We start from the raw sequence: 20601 nt of genomic DNA, 5'->3' as shown, positions 1-20601 counted from the left end.
TTTACAATATTGTGGTTATCTCGTTGCAGCTCACTGATGAGGTTGTGTGTTGTAGACTCATCCTATATCCAACCAAATTCTTTTCTTTCCTCTATTTCTCTTAAATTAGAAAAATCTAAGCAAAATCATAATTGGTGATTGAGGGTAGCAAGTGTTTGTGGCTGTTGGTTTGAATACTCAGATTCAACATGGACCCTGCCAACTGTGAAGAGATTTCTCACTGCAGATTATTTTCAGGGTTGTATCAGTTGCTAAGTTAATAGGCACTATAATACTTAAAATCTTTAAAAATAGGTTCTATGTGTTTTATTAAAGGAAACCCTTATATTTACTATTATGTTTATATTTTATATTTGTTTTTTAATGTTTTTATATTTGCTCCATTTTCCACAGCACATTGAAAAAATGTATACTCTTTGGGGCAAATATTGAGTGCATTTATATGTATGCTATTTCTTTAACATTGAATTATGACCAGCATATGCGTTTTAACCACCAGCTGTTTTCTGTGAATAAAGTAGCATATAAATTTGCAGTAGGTGTTATTCTCATTGTTTAGCAAGATTTTCCTTGCTGTACAGATACCTAATTCTCTCAGAACTTTTTCCAACTCAATTTCTGTCAGAGTGCACAAAATAATCATTTCACAGGGAAGAAATCATCATTTGCAGCATTGGTTTTCAGTGATAAACACATAAAAATTTCTCTTATGACCCTTCCTTGTGTATTGCATATATGCCAAGAGCTGATTCAGTCTTAACTTAGCACATGAGCGTATTTATCCAGCAATAAAGTAAAACCATCTACTGTATGCAAATATGACAATAGTCACTTTTTAATTTTTTTTAATGTTTGTTTATTTTTGAGAGAGAGAGAGAGAGAGAGAGACAAAGTGCAAGTGGAGGAGGGGCAGAGAGGGAGACAATCTGGCAGGCACCAGGCTCTGAGCTGTCAGCACAGAGCCCTATGCAGGGTTAAACCCACTGTCTGTTAGACCATGATTTGAGTTGATGTCGGACGCTTGACCGACAGAGCCACCCAGGTGCCCCATTAATTACTTTTTTACATCCTATGCCTTTTCAATTCTGTGATGTCCCAAGGTATCATATGGTAAGTATATGTTGGAAATTATTTAATATGTTCACTCTTCCAGCATAATGTTTATCATCTGTGTGCTGGCTTTACAAGTCTCTTGGCAATAGTTTATCCTTTTTTTATATGCTTTTGCAGTGAGGAGCACAGAATCTGAATGGTGCCTCTCTATAATTTTTGTCTCTTCTGTTTTAGGAACAAAAATCTTCAGTTTCATGTAAGAAAGCATTATGTGCTTGTTCTAGAAAAACTCTGTTGGTTTACCAAAAAGGTTTTTATGTTTTGTTTGAATAGGTCATAAAAGTTTCCATGGCTTCCTATCATCATTATTTGATACAGTTTCAAACTGAAAATCCTGCAGAAGAATATAGGGTAAATGAATTACAAGTCTGAAAAATATTAGCTTTGGGGTGCCTGGGTAGCTCAGTTGGTTAAGCATCTGACTTTGGCTCATATCATGATCTTATGGTTTGTAGCTCCAGCCCTGCCTTGGGCTCTCTGCTGTTGGCGCAGAACCTGCTTCAGATGCTCTCTCCCACTCTCTCTCTGCCCTCCCTTGCTCACATGTGCTCCCTCCTCCTCAAAATAAATAAACACTAAAAACATAATTTAAAAAATTAGCTTTTATTTATTTTTAAAAAGTTTATATATTTTGAGAGAGAAAGCACGTGTGCATGCATGCGTGTGCTTAGGTGAGAGGCAGAGAAAGAGGGAGATTGAGAATTCCCCGGCAAGCTCCATGCTGTCAGTGAGGAGCCCCACGCTTGGTGCTCGATGCCAGGAACTGTGAGATCATGACCTGAGCCAAAATCAAGACTCAGACACTCAGCCGACGGAGCCCCCAAAATTAGCTTTTCGATAGTCACTGTTGCATGTCCTAGTAGTATTTTTGTTTTTATGGGTTTGTATGCTGTTCTCACACCCAGAGATTTGTATTCCATTTGCATTAGAGTCTTGTTCTTGATCTAGGCTTAACACTTATCCTGAGTTATGTATGTTTCTATTTTTATCAACACCTTACGCTTGAGGAAACCAACTTTGAACTATCTATTTTTTTGATTGGAAATATAATGCAACACAATGAAAATACGGATTTAACAGATGTAAACAATAATATTTGAATGACATAAAAATACTTTAGAGAAGATGATTTGTAAAGAATAACACAGACCTGGGGCACCTGCCCAGCTTTGAAGAATATAATAGTTAAGATGAAAATGATGAGGGGCACCTGAGTGGTTCAGTTCGGTAAGCATCTGACTTCAGCTCAGGTCATGATCTCGTGTTCATGAGTTCAAGCCTCATGTCGAGCTCTGTGCTGACAGCTCAGAGCTGGAGGCTGCTTCGGATTCTGTGTCTCCCTTTCTCTCTGCCCCTCCCCTGCTTGTGCTCTGTCTTTCTCTAAAAAAGAAACAAACATAAAATTTTAAAAAATGAGATTTGTGTGGAAGTCAGTATTAAACGTATATTTCACAATTTTGAAATATATATAAGCTAAATTGATTCTTTTTGCCCTCTAAATATTCCAGACCCCTGACAAATGACAAATGATTCAAAATCATAATCTGATAATGACGAATACTCATTACTTTTACTAGTTTAAATTCTATCTAAGTCCTAATATTATAGAGACATTGAGCAATGTTTTCATTAAGGGTTTTACTTGAATCTCTCTCAGTTTATCCTGTATTATTAGTTTTCCTACTGTCCTGGGTCATTCATATCAAATACAGACAAGTTGTCGAGCTTACCAGATTAACAACAACAAAAAGTATTATCCCCACATTCTTCTCCAAGTATTGTTCCATTTCATTCTTGCCATTTACTGCATGATTTCTCAAGAGTTTTTGCTAGTCACTGTCTTCACTTCTATACCTATCTAAATTCTTAAGTTTTTAAAAAAATTAAAGCATAATGAATACTTGTAAAATGTATATAGAAAATAGATGGATGACAAACACCATCTATTCTCCTTAACCATTAATTTTGAACATTACTGTTAACTTTGAAGTTCCACGTATGCCACTCCCATATCTAATTTCCTTCTTTTTTCCCTTACATATGATCACCATACTGAAATTTTTTTTTTAATGTTTATCTGTTTTTGAGAGAGAGAGAGAGAGAGTACAAGCGGGGGAGAAGAGAGAGAGGGATGCAAAGGATCTGAAACGGGCTTTGTGCTGACAGCAGAGAGTCTGATGCGGAGCTGGAACTCAGGAACTGCAAGATCCTGACCTGAGCTGAAGTCGGACGTTTAACCAACTGAGCCACCCAGGCACCTCCATACTAAATTTCTTTATAGTTTCTCATACATTTATGTTCCTAGAAAGTATATTTGAGTGTGTTTTACATATATGAAATTATTACTGTATTTATCCTTCTATGACTTGTTTTTCGCATTTAGTCTTCTGTTTCTGGGATTTATTTAATATATAGTATGCAGCTGTATTTCATTTATTTTCACCAGTGGATTCCACTATACGAATATACACAAATTTCTCCCTTTGTTATGGATAGACATTTCGGTTGTATCTAGCTTTCTTGCTACCCCACCCAGTGCAGCTATGTGCATTTATATTAAACTATATTGCAAAGTTCAAGCTTTGGAAACGGTTTTCTCCGAATTTGGTGTGGATTGATGCTTTCGTAAAATACACTAAAAATGTTTTGGCAATGTTTAATTACTATAAAAACTTTTAAAACATGTACTCTTTTTTTTTTTTTTTTTTACAAATAGTTTATTGTCAAATTAGTTTCCACATAACACTCAGTGCTCATCCCCACAAGTGTCCTCCTCCATGCCCATTCCCCCTTCCCCCCCACATCCATCAGTCCTCAGTTTTTATCAGCATTCAAGAGTCTCTCATGGTTTGCCTCTCTCCCTTTCCCCCACCATTTCCGCCCTTCTTCTCCCCCTTGTTCCTCCGTCAAGTTCCTCCTAATCCTCCTATACGTGCAAACATATGATATTTGTCCTTCTCTGCCTGACTTATTTCGCTCAGCATAACACCCTCAAGGTCCATCCATGTTGCTACACATGGCCAGATTTCATTCTTTCTCATTGCCATGTAGTATTCCATGGTATAGATAAACCACATCTTCTTGATCCATTCATCTGTTGATGGACACTTAGGCTCTTTCCATGTAAAACACATACTCTTAATTTCTATATTTATCTTACTATGGACCACACCTGGAATAGCACTGCTCTAATATATACCTAAGGAGCTCCTGGATCATACATCTTCTATTACTCATGCAAAAATTTTTTTTCCAAAATCACTAATATACTCAAACAGAAGACTGTCTACTAGCAATTTATTACTTTCACGATATCTGTTTTCAGTTCTTAACATGCAGGGAATTTCAGACAGAGACCTCCAAGGGCCGTTAGAATGGACTGTATGTTACCTCTTTCATATTAGCACCAGCTTCTGACTACACAGCCCTGGAACAGCAAGCTAATGTTACTTTTATAAGCAAGAAGCCAGACTACTTTATTTCGGTATTTCTCAACCTTATTTTCATTATCACTCCCCTAAGGAGCTGTTTTAAATGTTTTTTCCTCCAATCATCCCTCCCCCTCTGAAATTTCAGCACAGTAGATTGATAGCCTGTCTGTTTATGTATGCACTGTGGTGTTTGGAGGTCTACAACCATTTTATTAATTTTAAGATTTTTTTTTTTTTTGGTTTGCCAAGCACCAGTTTTCACCAGCTTGGGAGTGATAGGATTACCGTTAAGAATGCATGAGATGAGTACAAATATGGTTTTGGCATTAGAGTACAAACATTTAAAAAGATAGTATTTAATTATCATATAGGTGAATGAAGTGAGGAGCAAGGAAGACTCAGTGTTAAGAAACTGTCCTAATGAAAATGTGCTTGATTCACCAAGAGATCAGCTTTTACTTAGACTGATGATTTGGGAAATGGAGGAATTGGCATGTGGAATAGTCACTGATGGCATACTTGTAGAAGAAATGTAGAAGTATGGATTGGATGACAGTACACTTGGGCAAGTTTGTAGATTTAGAATGTAAATTAGTGAATTGATGCCTGTCTCCTAGGTTATTTTTGATGACCCATCCTGTGGCTCTGTCTGCACACCTATCTATTCTATACTTTTACTGGTGTACTTAAGAAAGCATCAGATGCACAAACGATCAGCAAAACAGTGAATAGGCTAGTTGATATCCTCAATCTCAAACGAAAACTTTCACGGGCTAAATTAAGGGTGTAAGTAAAATATTGCAGGTTTTTATTGTATAAGAATAGCATGGACAAAGTGGAGCCTAATTACCAAGTATAAAAGAAACTTAGGGATTCAAGTTATGTTATTCTTAATGTGAGTGTTCTTAGAAAGTTATTAACATCTTAAATTGCATTAATTAATGTCTGTAAAATCTAGCATGTATCCTGGTCAAATCACAACCTGAAATAATTATATCAGGATTACACTTAGAGCCATATAAAATACTGTATAAATTTAGTGAATCTACTAATATTCATGATGTATTTTGCATATAGTTATACTATAGCCGTTTTGTGGTACTGGTCTATGAATTTTATAAGTGGTCATAGTATGTGCATTTTCTTTGGAAAGGAGTAGGTTTCTTTACACTGGCAAAGAGATGACCTTCTGCAAGGATGGGATGTTGACAAGGACGTGGAGATAATGACAGCTGACAATTTTTTGAGTGATGAAGGAGGGGAGAATATTATCTAAAATGAAGTTCAGCAAGCTATAGCTCAGTGACCAAATCCAGCCAGCCAGCAGCCTGTTTTTATATGGCTATAGAGCCTAGAATGTTTTTGCATTTTCAAACAAAAAAAAGATTATGTCATAGTGACCTTAGGTGGCTTGCAAAGCCTGAAATATTTACTGTCTATCCCTTTACAGAAAAATATCTGCCAACTCCTGATAAAATAGACCAGTGATAGAGTGGATAATACTTTATTTCATTTTTTTTTTGTTTTTGTTTTTTTAAATGTTTTATTTATTTCTAGGAGAGAGAGAGAGACAGCGTGAGCAGGGGAGGGTCAGAGAGAGAGGGAGTCACAGACTCTGAAACAGGCTCCAGGCTCTGAGCTGGCAGTCAGCACAGAGCCCGACGCGGGGCTCGAACCCACGAACCGTGAGATCATGACGTAAGTGAAAGTCGGACACTCAACTGACTAAGCCACCCAGGCACACTGAGTGGATAATACTTTAAAATCTTTTGCAACCAGAGACAGAAGACCCAATGACAAAAAACAATACAAATAGTTCAGTATAGGGGTGTCTGGCTGGCTCAGTTGGTAGAGTGGGTGACTTGATCTCTGGGGTTGTGAGTTGGAGGCACCCTCCCCCGCCACCCCCACTGCACAGGGTGGAATTTACTTGAAAAAAATAATAGCATATAGAAATTAAGTGATTATATTACAAATTAACTAGGTTTAAATATAAGACTAGGGTTCAAATCTATGGAGAAGATTGCAATTATGATCAATTTATTTAGGCAAAAGGGGGAGACCTATTTTTTAACTAAATAATCTTAAGAGAAATTTAGGATTAATTACAGGTAGCTGTTATAGCTTGCTAAATGAAAGCTAATTTTTTTCTCCTGGAGCCTAGGGGCTATTGGAAGGGGGAAGCAGCCAGAAAATCCTGCTAGGAAGAAAAAGGACAGGAAAAGATTAGTCTGGGACTAAGAAGTTCTCACTGATAGCCTTTAAAGGAGACAGACAGGAAAACCATCACTAATTATCCGTATATCAAAAGGGCTGAGTGTTGCTTTTTATAATTAAGTATAATTTGTACTTAATCTAACCCCAAGGACAAACTTTTAAAATGGATTTTGACAAGTGCCTTATTAGTAAGGAAATAGCACCACCCATTGACAAGGGTTTAGGGTGATGAGCGATGATTCTTTTGAAGCTGGTGGGGATAAACGGGAGTTTCTGATGATTTCTCATTTTTCTTGTATTTTTAGTAACTAGGTGTTATTTTGATTTGTGTTTTCCTTTTTGTGGTAGTAGATATTTTGAAGGGTTAATATGGCTTATTATAGTGACTTTATTCTGACTATTCTTTTGATTTCTCAATCACAGGGTACATAATTTATGGAATATTCTGTCTAGAGATAATTTTTTCTCTTACTTTCCCAATTCCCCTCCCAGACTGTAAGCTCTTTTAGGTATCTGTAATTGAAGATGTTCCATTTTGTCTTTACATATATTTGTTTGTTGGATTCTGGTTTGTAACTAAATTCTTTTTTTTTTTTTCTTTTTTCCCCAGATGATTCTTTGGGATTGGGACTTAAAACAATGGTATAAACCTCATTATCAGGTAAATTTAAATAATATCAGTAATAACTAATATCTGTAATGAAACTTTTTTTAATTGAAGTATAGTTGACACATAATGTTAGTTCCAGGTGTATTGTAACGAAACTTAAATTTTTTTTAATGGTTATTTATTTTTGAAAGAGAGAGAGACAGAGCATGAGCAGGGCAGGGGCAGAGAGACACAGAATCTGAAGCAGGCTCCAGGCTCTGAGCTGTCAGCACAGAGAATGACGCGGGGCTTAAACTCATGATCTGTGAAATCATGACTTGAGCTTAAGTTGGACACTTAACCTACTGAGCCACCCAAGTGGCTCATACTCATAATAAAGTGTACATACACTTTAATTATAAGGGAAAAAGAAAATAAGAAACCATACTTACATAAGAGTTAGTTTTTAAATGTTAGTCATATAATCTGGGCTCAGAATAAACTACTAATTCCATATTAAGGATGAATTTTTTTTTTCTTACCGTGGGCACCTGATTTACAGCAGAAAAAAAAATAGATTAAAGGCCATATGTGAGAAAAAGCAAAACAACTGACTATTTTGTTAGGGAAACAAAAACACTCTACTTAAAGTTTCTGATAAACTTGTAATTGAATTCTAATACAGAAAAGTACACAGCTTGGGATGCCTAGGTGGCCTGGTCTGTGAAGCATCTTACTCTTGATCTTAGCTCAGGTCTTGATCTCAGGGTTGTGCCTCAGCTGGGCTCTGTGCTGTGTTAAAAAACATACATGTATATATAAAAGAAAATTGCACAGCTTGATGAAGTATCATAAACTAAATATCCCATGTGACTAGGACCCACATCCAGGAGTAGAACTTTACTAGCATTCTAGAAGCCTCACTTACACACCATTCTGATTGTATCCTATGTCCCCAAAGATAATGTCTGTCTTGACTTTGAGAAGTTAGTTTTGCTTATTGATGAACTTCATTTATATAAATAGAATCATATAATATATAGTCTTTTTCTTTTCTTTTTTTTTTTGCTTCCCCCCAGTCTTTTTCTTTAAAAAGTTTTTTTTTTAATGTCTATTTATTTTTGAGAGAGAAAGTGAGAGCAAGGGAGGGGGACAGAGGAGCCAAAGCAGGCTCCATACTGACAGCAGAGAGCCTCACACGGGGCTCGAACTCACAAACTGTGAGATCTTGATCTGAATCAAAGTCAGACGCTTAACTGACTGAGCCACCCAGGTGCCCCAATATGTACTTTTAAACTTTTTTGGTCACTTCAGTAATATATATTCATATCAGAATTGAAAAATACAAATAGAATATCAGATGGTTTTTCTGCATCTATTAACATGATACCTGGAGCTTTTCCATTTATTCTTCTAATGTGGTGTATCCTATTGTTTAATTCTGTGTCTGTGTTGAACTATCTCCATATTCCCAGAATAAAGTAAATTTGATGAAGATATCTTTAAAAATGTATATATATAATATGTAACATAGAATATATAACACATATAATATGTATATGTATAATATGCATATATATCACTGGATACTATTAATATTTTAGAATTTTGAATCCATGTTTATGAGAGACAATTGGCCCATAATTCTTGTTGTTCATAATGTTCTTGTCATATTTTTGGTATAAAGGTTATAGTAATTTATATATAGTTTATATATAGTTTAAAAGAATGCTGTGGTGAAGCCATCTCAGTTTGGAGTTTTTTAAATGAACAAATTTTAAACTATGGATTCAGTTTTTTAATAGTTTTTTAGGTCTATTTCGTAAAAGGCGAAAGATTTATTCGATCTGAAGAGAAACCAGAGTATTTTTTTAGGTCTATTTCGGTTTTCTATCTTTTCTTATAAAAGCTTAGTTAGTGGTGTGTTTTCTAGGAACTCCTTTTTCTCTTGTTCCCTCCAGCATTGAGACTGCTGAAAGCTCTATTTTACTTCCTTTTTTTTAATTAAAAAAAATTATTTTAATGTTTTATTTTTGAGAGAGAGAAAGAGAACAAACGTGAGTGGGGGAGAGGCAGAGAGAGACACACAGAATCCAAAGCAGGCTCCAGGTTCCAAACTGTCAGCACAGAGACCAATGTGGCGCTCGAACCCATGAACCGTGAGATCATGACCTGAGTTGAAGTCAGACACTCAACCAACTGAGTCACCCAGGCACCTCTCTGTTTTACTTTTAAAATAGAAATCTTTTTTAGAAATTTTACTTGATTTCTTCATCTCTTGGCCACTGTTTGCCAATTTGCAAATGCCTTTGGAGGGAAAGTTGCTCTGAATTCAGGCTTGCTTTTTCTCTCTGAGTTCTGGCTAAGCCTTTAAAGCTCTACCTGTCTCGATAACACTGAACTCCAGTTTTGGTGTGCTAGCCTCCTAAGATGACAGAAGGCTCTACTTTATTTCCTAGCCTGATGCTTATCCTCTCTGTCCTGGCCAGTTATGATTCAGCAGCAGATTCCTTGAGGGAAAAAGTAGCATAGTTAGGTGGGGTTCATTTTAGTTTTTTAACTGAGTTCTTGTTCTTTCAAGCCCTGGCTGCCTGACTGTGCTCTGAGGCTTTGAAATGGCTAGTTTAGTCCATTTTCTTTTCTAGACCACTTATTCTAGGCAGAAGAGTTGGTTTGATACAGCCTTCTCGCTGAAAAATACGGCAAGCCTATTAAGTCATTCTGAACCTATTTTCTCATCTATGAGTTGGGAATAATATCAATTCCCTAAGAGGGCTGATGATAATAATAGTAAGTGCCTGTTACATAGTAGCATAGAATAAAAATGTGAGCTAATATTATATTAAGTTCAGTAATAATGAATACTAAGTATCTCTGAAATTATAGTATAAGACAGGACTTAGCAAATTTTTTTCTATAAAGGACCAGAGAGTAAATATTTTAGTATTTGCAGGTGGACAAAGCCACCAAGTCTGCTTACCTCCCCCTTCTCTTCAATAACCCTTTAGAATGCATAATCAATTCTTAGCTCTCTGGGCAAAAACAAGAGTTTGTCACATATAAGTCAATAGTAAATAGGAATTTAAGTTCAGCTTTAAAAATTTGTCACTCTTGTTTACTATACTCTTACCCAGAATAAAAGTTAAAAGTCCTTAACATGGACCAAAATGACCTTACACAATTTGATCCCTTACTTTACTCCCTTTTACTCCTCTGACCTCATGTTGTACTAATTTCTCCTTTATTTACTCTGCTCCAATTACTCTCGCCTCCTTGTTATTCTTCAAACAAGCTAGGCAGCCCATACTTTTTGGGTCTTCACACTTGCTGATCTCTCTGTCTGGGATGCGGTTTCCCATATTTTTGTCAGTTCTTAACGTAAAGATTGTTTTTTTTATCCTCTTAATATTTCAGTGCCCTCCATTACTTCCTTTTCTTTTTCCTTGCTTTATTCTTCCTCTTTAACCTGCTGAAAATCCATGATTCTTTGTTGCTCAGATCCGTGAGCGTGGAATCTGGTGTTCTCAAAAATATGGTCCCAACGTGCCTCTCCAATCTTATTTTTCAGTGCTCTTAAAAAAAATGAAGGCTGACTTAAATTTCATGTTCTTGTACTTAACCATTTTACCACTTTTGTACCTTTATTTGTGCTCTTTCTTGAAGAATGAGCTCCCCAAATACATTTTTAGTTTTTGTGTAAAAGAATTATTTTCCCCTAATCTTTATAAATAAAATCATACCAAAATTAACATCTCAGCTCAAATGCTACCCCTTCCATAAAGTTTCTGTTAACCATTCAGATTAAAATTATATGTATCTTCTTTGAACTCTGAAGCCATTTTGTTTGTATTTTTATCTTCTCACTTTTCCATATTATGAATAAGAGTAATATTTATTGTACTTTGCCTATATGTCCTATACACCACTCTGTGTCCTCTGCATGTACCCTCAGATTTAATTCTCCCTACTGTTGTCCACTAACAAGTGGAAATAACAAGAGCCTCCAAACGAGAGCTTTGAAAAATGGAAAGAGGAGAGTAGACTAGTTAGGGACCCTACTAATGGAGGAAAACAATAGTGATAGGGTTTCTTAAAACTCCTGCCTAACAGCAAAAGGTCACCCAGGTCCTGACTCCCCAGCCCAGAAACAGAATGTGATGCAGGTAGGCTCATTCCTTCTTTAAGATTAAATGAGAGTCCTCCAACAATACTAAGTGGGTGTAGTTGCTCTAGTAAGGGAGAAGTGATTGGGAACTCCACTGACCATAAGAGGTCCAGGGAAGTACTCTCATTCCTTACTGGGCATGAGATTCTCCTTACCCAGTGAGAGACTCTGAGTGGCCATGGGGTCTGGCAAAAGGGATATTGTAACAGCATGTGCCTAGCCCAGAAAGTGCTCTTTTGTTTCTGTGGCCTAGAGACTTTCTTCCCTTACTTAGAGGTACCAGGTGGCTCAGTCGGAGGAAATTTCTCCTTCCCCCCCTCCCATCTTCTCACCAATAGAGGTATCAACAGGGACCAGTGGAAACCCTAGTGGCGCCTGGAAAAAAGTCAAGCAGAGTGAAATAGTACTTACTGTGAGTGCCCTGAAAACTAAATTGTCATTAGAACCACAGCCTGAAGAAGTAGACCAGGACCTGTGTGCTAAATCTAAGCAAAGAGCCTACATCCTAATACAAAATATTTAAATAGGACTCAGGCTTCTAGGATAATAGCCAAAATGTTGATGATAAAATTAAAAAAAAAATCACTCATTATACCAAGAACCAGGAAAATCACAACTTGAGTGAGAAAAGACAATCAGTCCTTAACACCAAATTGAATCAGATTTGGAATTATCTAATAAGAAATTTTAAAGCTGCCATCATCCAAATGTTCTAACAAGCAATTACAAATACAAAAAAGAATCTCAACAACAACAACAAAAGTACAGGCACACCTCCTTTTATTGTGTTTTACTTTCTTGCACCTCACAGATACTGTGTTTTTAGTAAATTTAAGGTTTATAGCAATCTTCCATCAAGCAAATTTATCTTTGCCATTTTCACAACAGTATTTGTTCACTTCATGTTTTTCTAACATGTTTGGTAATTTAAATATTTCAAACTTTTTCATTATTATACTTCTTATGGTAATCTGTGATCAGTGATCTTTGATGTTACTGTTGTAATTGTTCTGGGGTGCCATGAGTCATGCTCATGTAACATGGTGACCTTAATTGATAAATGTGTGTGTTATGACTGCTCTGCCGACTGGCCTCCCCCATCTCCCTCCTCCTTGGGCCTCCTTACTTCCTGAGATGCAGCAATATTGAAATTAGGCCAGTTAATAACCCTGCAGTGCCCTCTAAGTGTTCAAGTGAAGGTGGCACATGTCTTTCACTTTAAATCGAAACCTAGGAGTGATTAAGCTTAGTGAGGAAGGCATATCAAAAGCTGAGACAGGCCAAAAGCTAGACCTCTTGCATCATCCATTCAAGTTGTGAATGCAAAGGAAAAGTTCTTGAAGGAAATTCAAAGTGCTACTTCAGTGAACACGTGAATGATAAGAAAGGGAAACCGCTTTACTGCTGATATAGAGGAAGTTTTCGTGGTTTGGATAGAAGATCAAACCAGCTGCAACATTCCCTTCAGCCAAAGCATAATCCAGAGCAGGGCCTCAATTCTTCAATTCTGTGAAGGCTGAGAGAGGTGAGGAAGCTGCGGAAGAAAAGTCTGAAAGGAGCAGAAGTTGGTTCCTGAGGTTTAAGGAAGGAAGCCATCTCCATAACATAAAAGTTCAAGTGAGTGCTGATGGAGAAGCTTCAGCAAGTTATCCAGAAGACATAGCTAAGACAATGATTGAAGGTGGTTACACTAAATAACAGATTTTCTTTTTTTTAATGTTTGTTTATTTTTGAGAGAGAAAGAGAGAATGTGTGTGGGGTAGGGGCAGAGAGAGACAGAGAGAGACAGAATTTGAAGCAGGCCCCAGGCTCTGAGCCATCAACACAGAGCCCATTGCAGGACTTGAACTCACAGACCGTGAGATTATGACCCAAGCTGAAGTCAAATGCTTAACCAACTGAGCCACCCAGGTGCTCCAAAACAACAGATTTCCAACAGCCTTCTTTTGGAAGAAGATGGCACCTAGGATTTCCCTGGCTGGAGAGAAGTCAATACCTAGCTTCAAAGCTTCAAAGGGACAGGTCCTTTGGACTCTTTCAGTGGGGCTAATGCAGCTGGTGACTTGATGTCATTTACTATTCTGAAAGTCTTAGGGTCCTTAAAAATTATGTTAAACCGACACTGTGCTCTGTAAATAGAATGGCAAAGCGCATATATTTACAACATGGTTTATTGAACATTGTAAGCCCAGTTTTTGAGACAGACTGATCAGGAAAAAAAAAAGATCCAGGTGTTACTGCTCGTTGACAATGCACCTGATCACCCAGGAGCTCTGATGGAGGTGTGCAACAAGATTAATATTTTCGTGCCTAACACAACATCCATTCTGTAGCCCATGGAGCAAGGAGTACTTTTGACTTTTCAAGTATCATTATTAAAAAATACATTTTATAAGGCTACAGCTGCCATAGATAGTGATTCCTGTGTTGGCTTTGGGAAAAGAAAATTGAAAACCTTCCGGAAAGGACTCACCATTCTAGATGCCATTAAGAGTATTTATGAGTCATGGGAAGAGGTCAAAATACCAACATTAACGAGAATTTGGAAGAAGTTGATTCTAACCCACATGGATGACTTTGAGGGGTTCATGATTTCAGTGGAGGGGTGCCTGGGTGGCTTAGTCACTTAAGTGTCCAACTTTGGCTCAGGTCATGATCTCACAGGTTGTGAGTTTGAGCCCTGCATCAGGCTCTGTGCTGACAGCGTGGAGCCTGCTTGGGATTCTCTCTCCCTGCCCCTCCCTGCTTGCTCCCTCCCTCCCTCCCTCTCTCTCTCCTCCCTCCCTCGTTCCCTATCCTACCTCTCTCTCTCTCTAATCTATCTAATGTTACCTTTTCCATGAAGTTCTTGATAACCATTTAGTTCAAAGTTATCACTATCTCCTTCAAACTCTGACACTGTTGTCCCTGTATTTTTCTATTATTTTCCATACCGTTAGTGGTTATACTTATCACACTTTAAATATATGCACCATACGCTACCTTATGTGCTTTGCATGTATTATCTGTCTCAATTCTCCATCTGCCCTTAGTGAGGTAGATGTTGTTATCCCCATTTTATGGCAAATAAACTAAAAGATATTATTACATTAAATTAAAAAGAAACTAAAAAATGTTAAATAACTTGCTCAAAATCCTACAGTTAGGATTAAAGTGTAGATTTCAAACTCCAATGCCTTTGCAACAAAGCCTAGTCACTATGCTGGGCTGCCTCCTCAGGGAGGAAGGTAAGTGGAAGAACGGCTGTATATGTATATTGTATGTGTATATCAATTTAAAACAGAGTTTTTCTTAAACATTAAAGTATTTTTGGTAACAAATATATAATTTTACCTTTTCTTTCCTAGAATTCTGGAGGTGGAAGTGGAGTTGATCTTTCAGTGCTAAATGAGGCTCGCAATATGGTGTCAGACCTTCTGATTGATCCAACCCTTCCCCCACAAGTCGTTTCTTCCCTGCGGAGTATCAGTAGCTTGATGGGTGCTTTCTCAGGTTCCTGTAGGCCAAAGATTAATCCTCTCACACCGTTTCCTGGATTTTACCCCTGCTCCGAAATAGAGGATCCTACTGAGAAAGGAGATCGAAAACTTCACAAGGTCAAGATACAGTAATCAGCCAGCCCTACTTACCACCTTTAATGATGTTTTCAGATTAAAACGGTTCCTTTGTAGCTTAAGTAAAATACAATTTCTTTTTCAAGGATCAGCTTTTTTATACAGTACATTGAGCTACTTAGGACTTTAGAGGTAGTTATAGATCTCAAATAATTCTAAATGAATATTCAGCTTTTATTTTAAATTATTCTAATTGGCAGTTATGACTCTATTGGTTACAACTATTTATCATTGTTATTGTTTCTTAAAAAATAGAAAACAACACACAAATTTAATTCCAGGCTTATATAACAAACTAGTAGTTAAATCATGCCATTAATCTATTATTTAGAATCCAGAAATTGTTTTTGTTAAGCTGCAAAGAATTGATCATTATAATATTCATTTTTATGAATTACATAACATTATTTTAAATTGATTTTCACATTTTTTTGGTTTCTGTATTTCCCCCCTGCCCTTTACCCACTAGAGATTGCTATAGCACAACAGACATTGATTTTTCTATCATTAGATACTGGATTAATTTTTCTTTAAATATCAATGCATCGAAATAGGATTTTCTTTAGGAAATAATAAGTAATATTCTAACGTTACTATAGGTATACATTATACTTGTTCAGAATGCTTTTAATTGCTTTATTTGACTAACCGATTTCTTTGTCGATAGCTAACATAAAATTTAGAAATAAAAACATTTTAGGGTTTGTTCTAGATTAACTACTTTGTTCTACAGGTCAAGAAACTAATCAAGAGAAGATAAAATTCAAAGCAGTTAAATTTTCATTGTAATAGTGTATATAGAGCTTAGAAAAAGTTAAATATAGTTTTGGAAGGGTTTTGATGATTAATTTCATTGTGTTCTCAGTATTAGTGTGTAGAAATGTTGAAAAATCAAACAAGGTCAGTTAAGGCAAAAGTTTGATAATTACTGATTGCAAATCTAGATCACAGGTGGTTATGTGATGCTTTTATTTTTTTTATGTGATGCTTTTATTTTTAAAAAATACAGTAGTACCTGCCTTCATCAGAATCCAATTAAGAATGGTACATAGTTATATGGCATTCTTTTTAGCACTCTACCTATGAGAAATAGGTTAATCCTAGCATCAAAGGGTGATAATAATACATTCAATAAAATTAATGTATTCTTGAGTTAGTTTTCACTTGATATATTGCTATCCCTTTATATTTTCCATTGACATTTGATGTTTAGAATAGTAATTTTTAATTGAAGTATACTTAATAGAAAAGAAATTTTTAGAAAGTGATTCTTAAAAATCTTAATCAGAAAAATCTTATTGATACCAATATTATGTTGACTGTGTAAAAAAAAAAGTGTACTAGTACATTTTAGAAACATTTGAAACAATAATATTAATTAAACAGGATGCCTAAATGCCTCATTTCCTGAACATTCTAGTTAATCAGGCTTATTTTTGGTACTGGAATCTACTGATAGGAGTAAGTTCTGTAAGAACCAGGAAGCAAACCTTTTTTCTTTCTTTGTGTTCTTTAAACTTCTTACTTGAATTTCATATCTAATTTGTCTTTGCTTTTGGAAAAGAATCGAACAACCTGATATTATTTAGAAAAGAACAACAGCATTTATGAAAAAATAATTAGTAAGGAAAAGGGAATTGTAAAAGATAATATAAATGTCTTATATGTGTGTTAAGAACTAAGAAAGACTTTATGGACCTAAATTATAGCCAGAAAGGATTATGTTACACAATGAATTTTTTTCCACTATGAGTCTAACTAACTATGAACCTTTACAAAATCAACATCCTTGGGAAAACTTAAATATAAGAGATATTAACTCTCAGATGGTTTCAGTGTTTGCTGATGGGGGAAATTCAGAAGAAGCAAAACCTATTTTATGTAAATCTCTGTAAAACACCTATTTACAGTGGTAAAAAAAAATAGAATACTTTGGTTAATTGAACGTTTAGATCAATTTAGAATATTTTCATAAATTAAGGTAAAATATTAATGCTAATGGTGCTCTGAATTGTTATTTGAAAAGATAGTTCTGATTCTCTCAGTTTCTGCATGTTAACCCTATGTACATTAGCATTGTACTGAAAATATAAAAGATTTAGGATCTAGGGCTTCTAGTGCCAGATCCTAAGCTTGTCCTCTGAAATTGTTTTTCAGGGTAAATCTTATATATCTACTTTTTACATTGTCAAGTATTTATTTGTCGTGAAAGTAGGACTAAAATGTACAAAAGAATAACAATCTAGTAAAATTGTAGGGAGTTCAGAAATCATGTTTTTAGTGAGAGAAACACTAAATAGAACAATAGTATAGGATGTAAAATTTGGAGTAAATTTGACATAGCTTCAGGATAAAATGTTCTGTGTCTCCTGTACATACTAAAAATGTACTTTGCCATGTCATCTTTAATAATACATATACAGCATATCTAAGGGTGACAATTTTAACCATTGTTAAATTATTCCACAGGGACTAAACAGCAGGAATAGTTTACCAACTCCCCAGCTGAGGAGGAGTTCCGGAGCTGCAGGTCCACCACCTATCGAACAGTCGTCTACACGGTGGGAGCGCAATAATGGCAAAAGGCCACACCAAGAGTTTGGCATTTCAAGGTAAAATCCCCAGTCTTTTAAAGAAATTTGAGTCAGTGCTCGCTTCGGCAGCACATATACTAAAGAAATTTGAGTCAAATACGTCCACTTTGTTTCTGTTGAATGAAGTTTGAAATAAGGCAGAAAGGAACAGCTGAAGTGTTTTAAATGTAGGACAGCACAGGTAGGAGTAAGGCATAATGGAGAAACTGATTCTTAAAAAGAAGCTAACATGTCTTCTCTGAAAAGTACACTGCATACGAGACATGCTGGGGTCTTCAGAAAATGAATCTGGGAGGCAGTTTAAGGAAACTAGGGTCAGTTAAGACAGGGCGGTGGGAAAGCTTTTAAATCGGTATCTGTGGCTGTTCCAGGGGCAAATCACCTGTCTAGGGCATGGAATCCAACGGTAGGTCAACAGAGTTACTGACTTGTTACAGGAAGAACACATTTCTAGGGCTCATCTCAGATGTTGGCTACAAGGTAGCAAGACTCCTCCAAACCCTGTTCCTTCTGGAGGACTAAGACTACTAATATATTTTGTACTCACTCGAGGATTTACTTGGAACTAAACAGGGCTAATCCTACACATGAAAGGCAAATGTAACTAGCTCACGGAAGCTGGGAAAATGCAGGAGCTGAAATTTTCTGACTATAAATATACCCATCTACCCTCATCACAAAGGATTCAACACTTTGTCTTTTAAAAGCTAGGAAACACAGTGATCTCCTGTGTGAGTTACGAAGTTCTATGTAGTCAGTGATCTAACTATGTTAACAAAATTGGAATTAGCTAACAAAAAGTGGAATACTAACCACTGTGAGTATTGAGCATATATTGTATTTTGTTTAGCTTGAGCTATAGAGTTCCACATTTGAAACAGCAGATGGCAGGATTGGATCACACCAATTTATCTGTTAAAAGTTGTGTTAATGTTTTATAGGAAATGTGATCAGATAATTATAATTTTCCAGATTCTTGCATGATTTATTAATTTGAATTTTCTATAATGTATTCAAGTAAATGAGCTCCTTTTTTATAAAAGTAAAATGGAATGAAATGATACATAAAACAGGAATGGGTTAAATTATAGAGTATAGTAAATGAAAACTAGTTTTGGTTCAAAACTTGCCCAGAGCCTAAACAGAACAGTCTTGTTTTTTTGTTTTGTCTCTTGGGTTTTTTGTTTGTTTGTTTTTAATGGAAGCAGGATATGGGGAAGTCAGTGATATTAGGAACTGAAAATACAACATATTTCTTAAACACATCATGTTGAGAATATTGTTTAGTTTAAAACAGAATGATGAAAATGGTTACCTTTTAATCTTTCAAAATCACTCTGATGTAATAGTACATTTGCAATTAAAGAAACATTTGATACAGTGAGTTAAGGTCATTTTTATCCTGCTAACTTAAGATGATTGATATTAAAATAGAAACATGGTCCAGAGAAAATTAACTCTGAGAAATAAAAAAAAGTAAATGTACACAGGTTCAATATAATTACTTAACTCTTCTTGTTAAAACAAAGCCACATGCCTCATGAAAGGTTTAGAAACGTGGAGAATAAAGTAATTGGTGGCAATATGTATGGCAACCATATTAGACTGTATCTTTCATGTATGGTAATGTTTTGTTCAGGAATCTTGAGGCTTTAGAAGCTCAGACTGAATAGACCTGTGAATCCAGAATCACAGGCATTCATTTTGACTTTGTTGGCATACTTTAGAACTGAGATCACATGTCCTACATTTTTTTTAATTTAAAGATTTTTTTTAAAGCTTATTTATTTATTTTGAGAGAGAGGACGTGAATGGGGAAGGTGCAGAGAGAGAGAGAGAGAGAGAGAGAGAGGGAGGGAGGGAGGGAGAGAATCTTAAACAGGCTCTGTGCTATCAGCGCAGAGCCCAATGCAGGCTCCATCTCACAAACCATGAGATCATGCCCTGAGCCCAAATCCAGAGTCAGACACTAAACCAACTGAGCCACCCAGGTGCCCCACATGTCCTGCGTTTTTTAATCTTGATTTGTACCCAGCTTTGGACTTTGGTGATAGCTTCTCGGACTGTGATTTTAAGTGACTCTGACTATGCTTTCAATAGGATTTCAGTGTTGAACCTCTCATTCCCTAAAGCTGTGACCAAAACCAAAGTTCTCATCTCTCCAGTTAATTCTTCATGTTACTATTTTTCTGCCCTCATTTCTGGACACAGTATTGCTACTCTCTTGTTTAACGGTTGCTTCAAAAAATGGATTTAGCTAGAAAACTTGGTGTTCTCCTTGCATCCTGTTACCTTATCCTCTAGATACCCGTTGTCAGGTTTGTCTCTGCATCTCATTTCCTCTCTGTCCCTCTTCTCCTTTATCACTTTAACTACACAGTTTCATGCTTTCATTACTCCTTATGTGGGCTACTGAATTATCCTCCTAATTGGCTTTTCCATTTCTGACATTCTTCACTGCCTGCTCCATCTCCTACCTTTCCACTACAAATATTCCTTTAACAAAACCTTGATTATACAGTTTTTCTGGTCATTAAGTTTTTGGACCCTTTACTGATGCCTGTAGAATAGTGTCCAAATTCCTAGCCTGAGATTTGAAACCCTGTTATCCCCTCATCACAAAGCTGCACCCTTACTTGAAAAAATTAAACAAACTGAAAGTTAGGAGCAGTCTTACAAAGTAGGTGACCGGAAAAATGACTTGAAATGCTCTTTAGGTGAAAACAACAGGCATGTGACTCCTGGTAGACTCTTCCTTGATAATTTCTTTTTTAGTCTAACTCATTTGAAAATTGAGCTGAATTAGTTTTCAGTTCACCTTGTTTGAGTACAGAGTAACATAGGGTTTAATTTTCCTTTTCTCCATGCTTTGTCTGGA

At 36.2% G+C, this 20601-nt stretch overlaps 1 protein-coding gene across 2 annotated transcripts in view; it reads left to right on the top strand.

The window, feature by feature from the left end:
• The window catches only part of PDE3B (phosphodiesterase 3B), a 159379-nt gene that overhangs the window by 86578 nt on the left and 52200 nt on the right, over positions 1-20601 (top strand). For both annotated transcript variants that reach the window (XR_005531677.1, XM_039251827.1), the window contains exons 2-4: positions 7372-7422; positions 14863-15111; positions 17599-17741. Coding sequence is in view for 1 of the 2 variants with exons in the window: in XM_039251827.1 (XP_039107758.1) it covers positions 7372-7422; positions 14863-15111; positions 17599-17741 (443 nt within the window). In the remaining variant the exon portion in view is untranslated. The remainder of the gene's footprint in view (positions 1-7371; positions 7423-14862; positions 15112-17598; positions 17742-20601) is intronic.

The sequence above is a fragment of the Hyaena hyaena genome, unplaced genomic scaffold, assembly GCF_003009895.1.
Source record: "Hyaena hyaena isolate Hyena2069 unplaced genomic scaffold, ASM300989v1 scaffold_401, whole genome shotgun sequence".
NCBI classification, from domain to species: Eukaryota; Metazoa; Chordata; class Mammalia; order Carnivora; family Hyaenidae; genus Hyaena; species Hyaena hyaena.
This window is presented reverse-complemented; position numbering and strand designations above follow the sequence as displayed.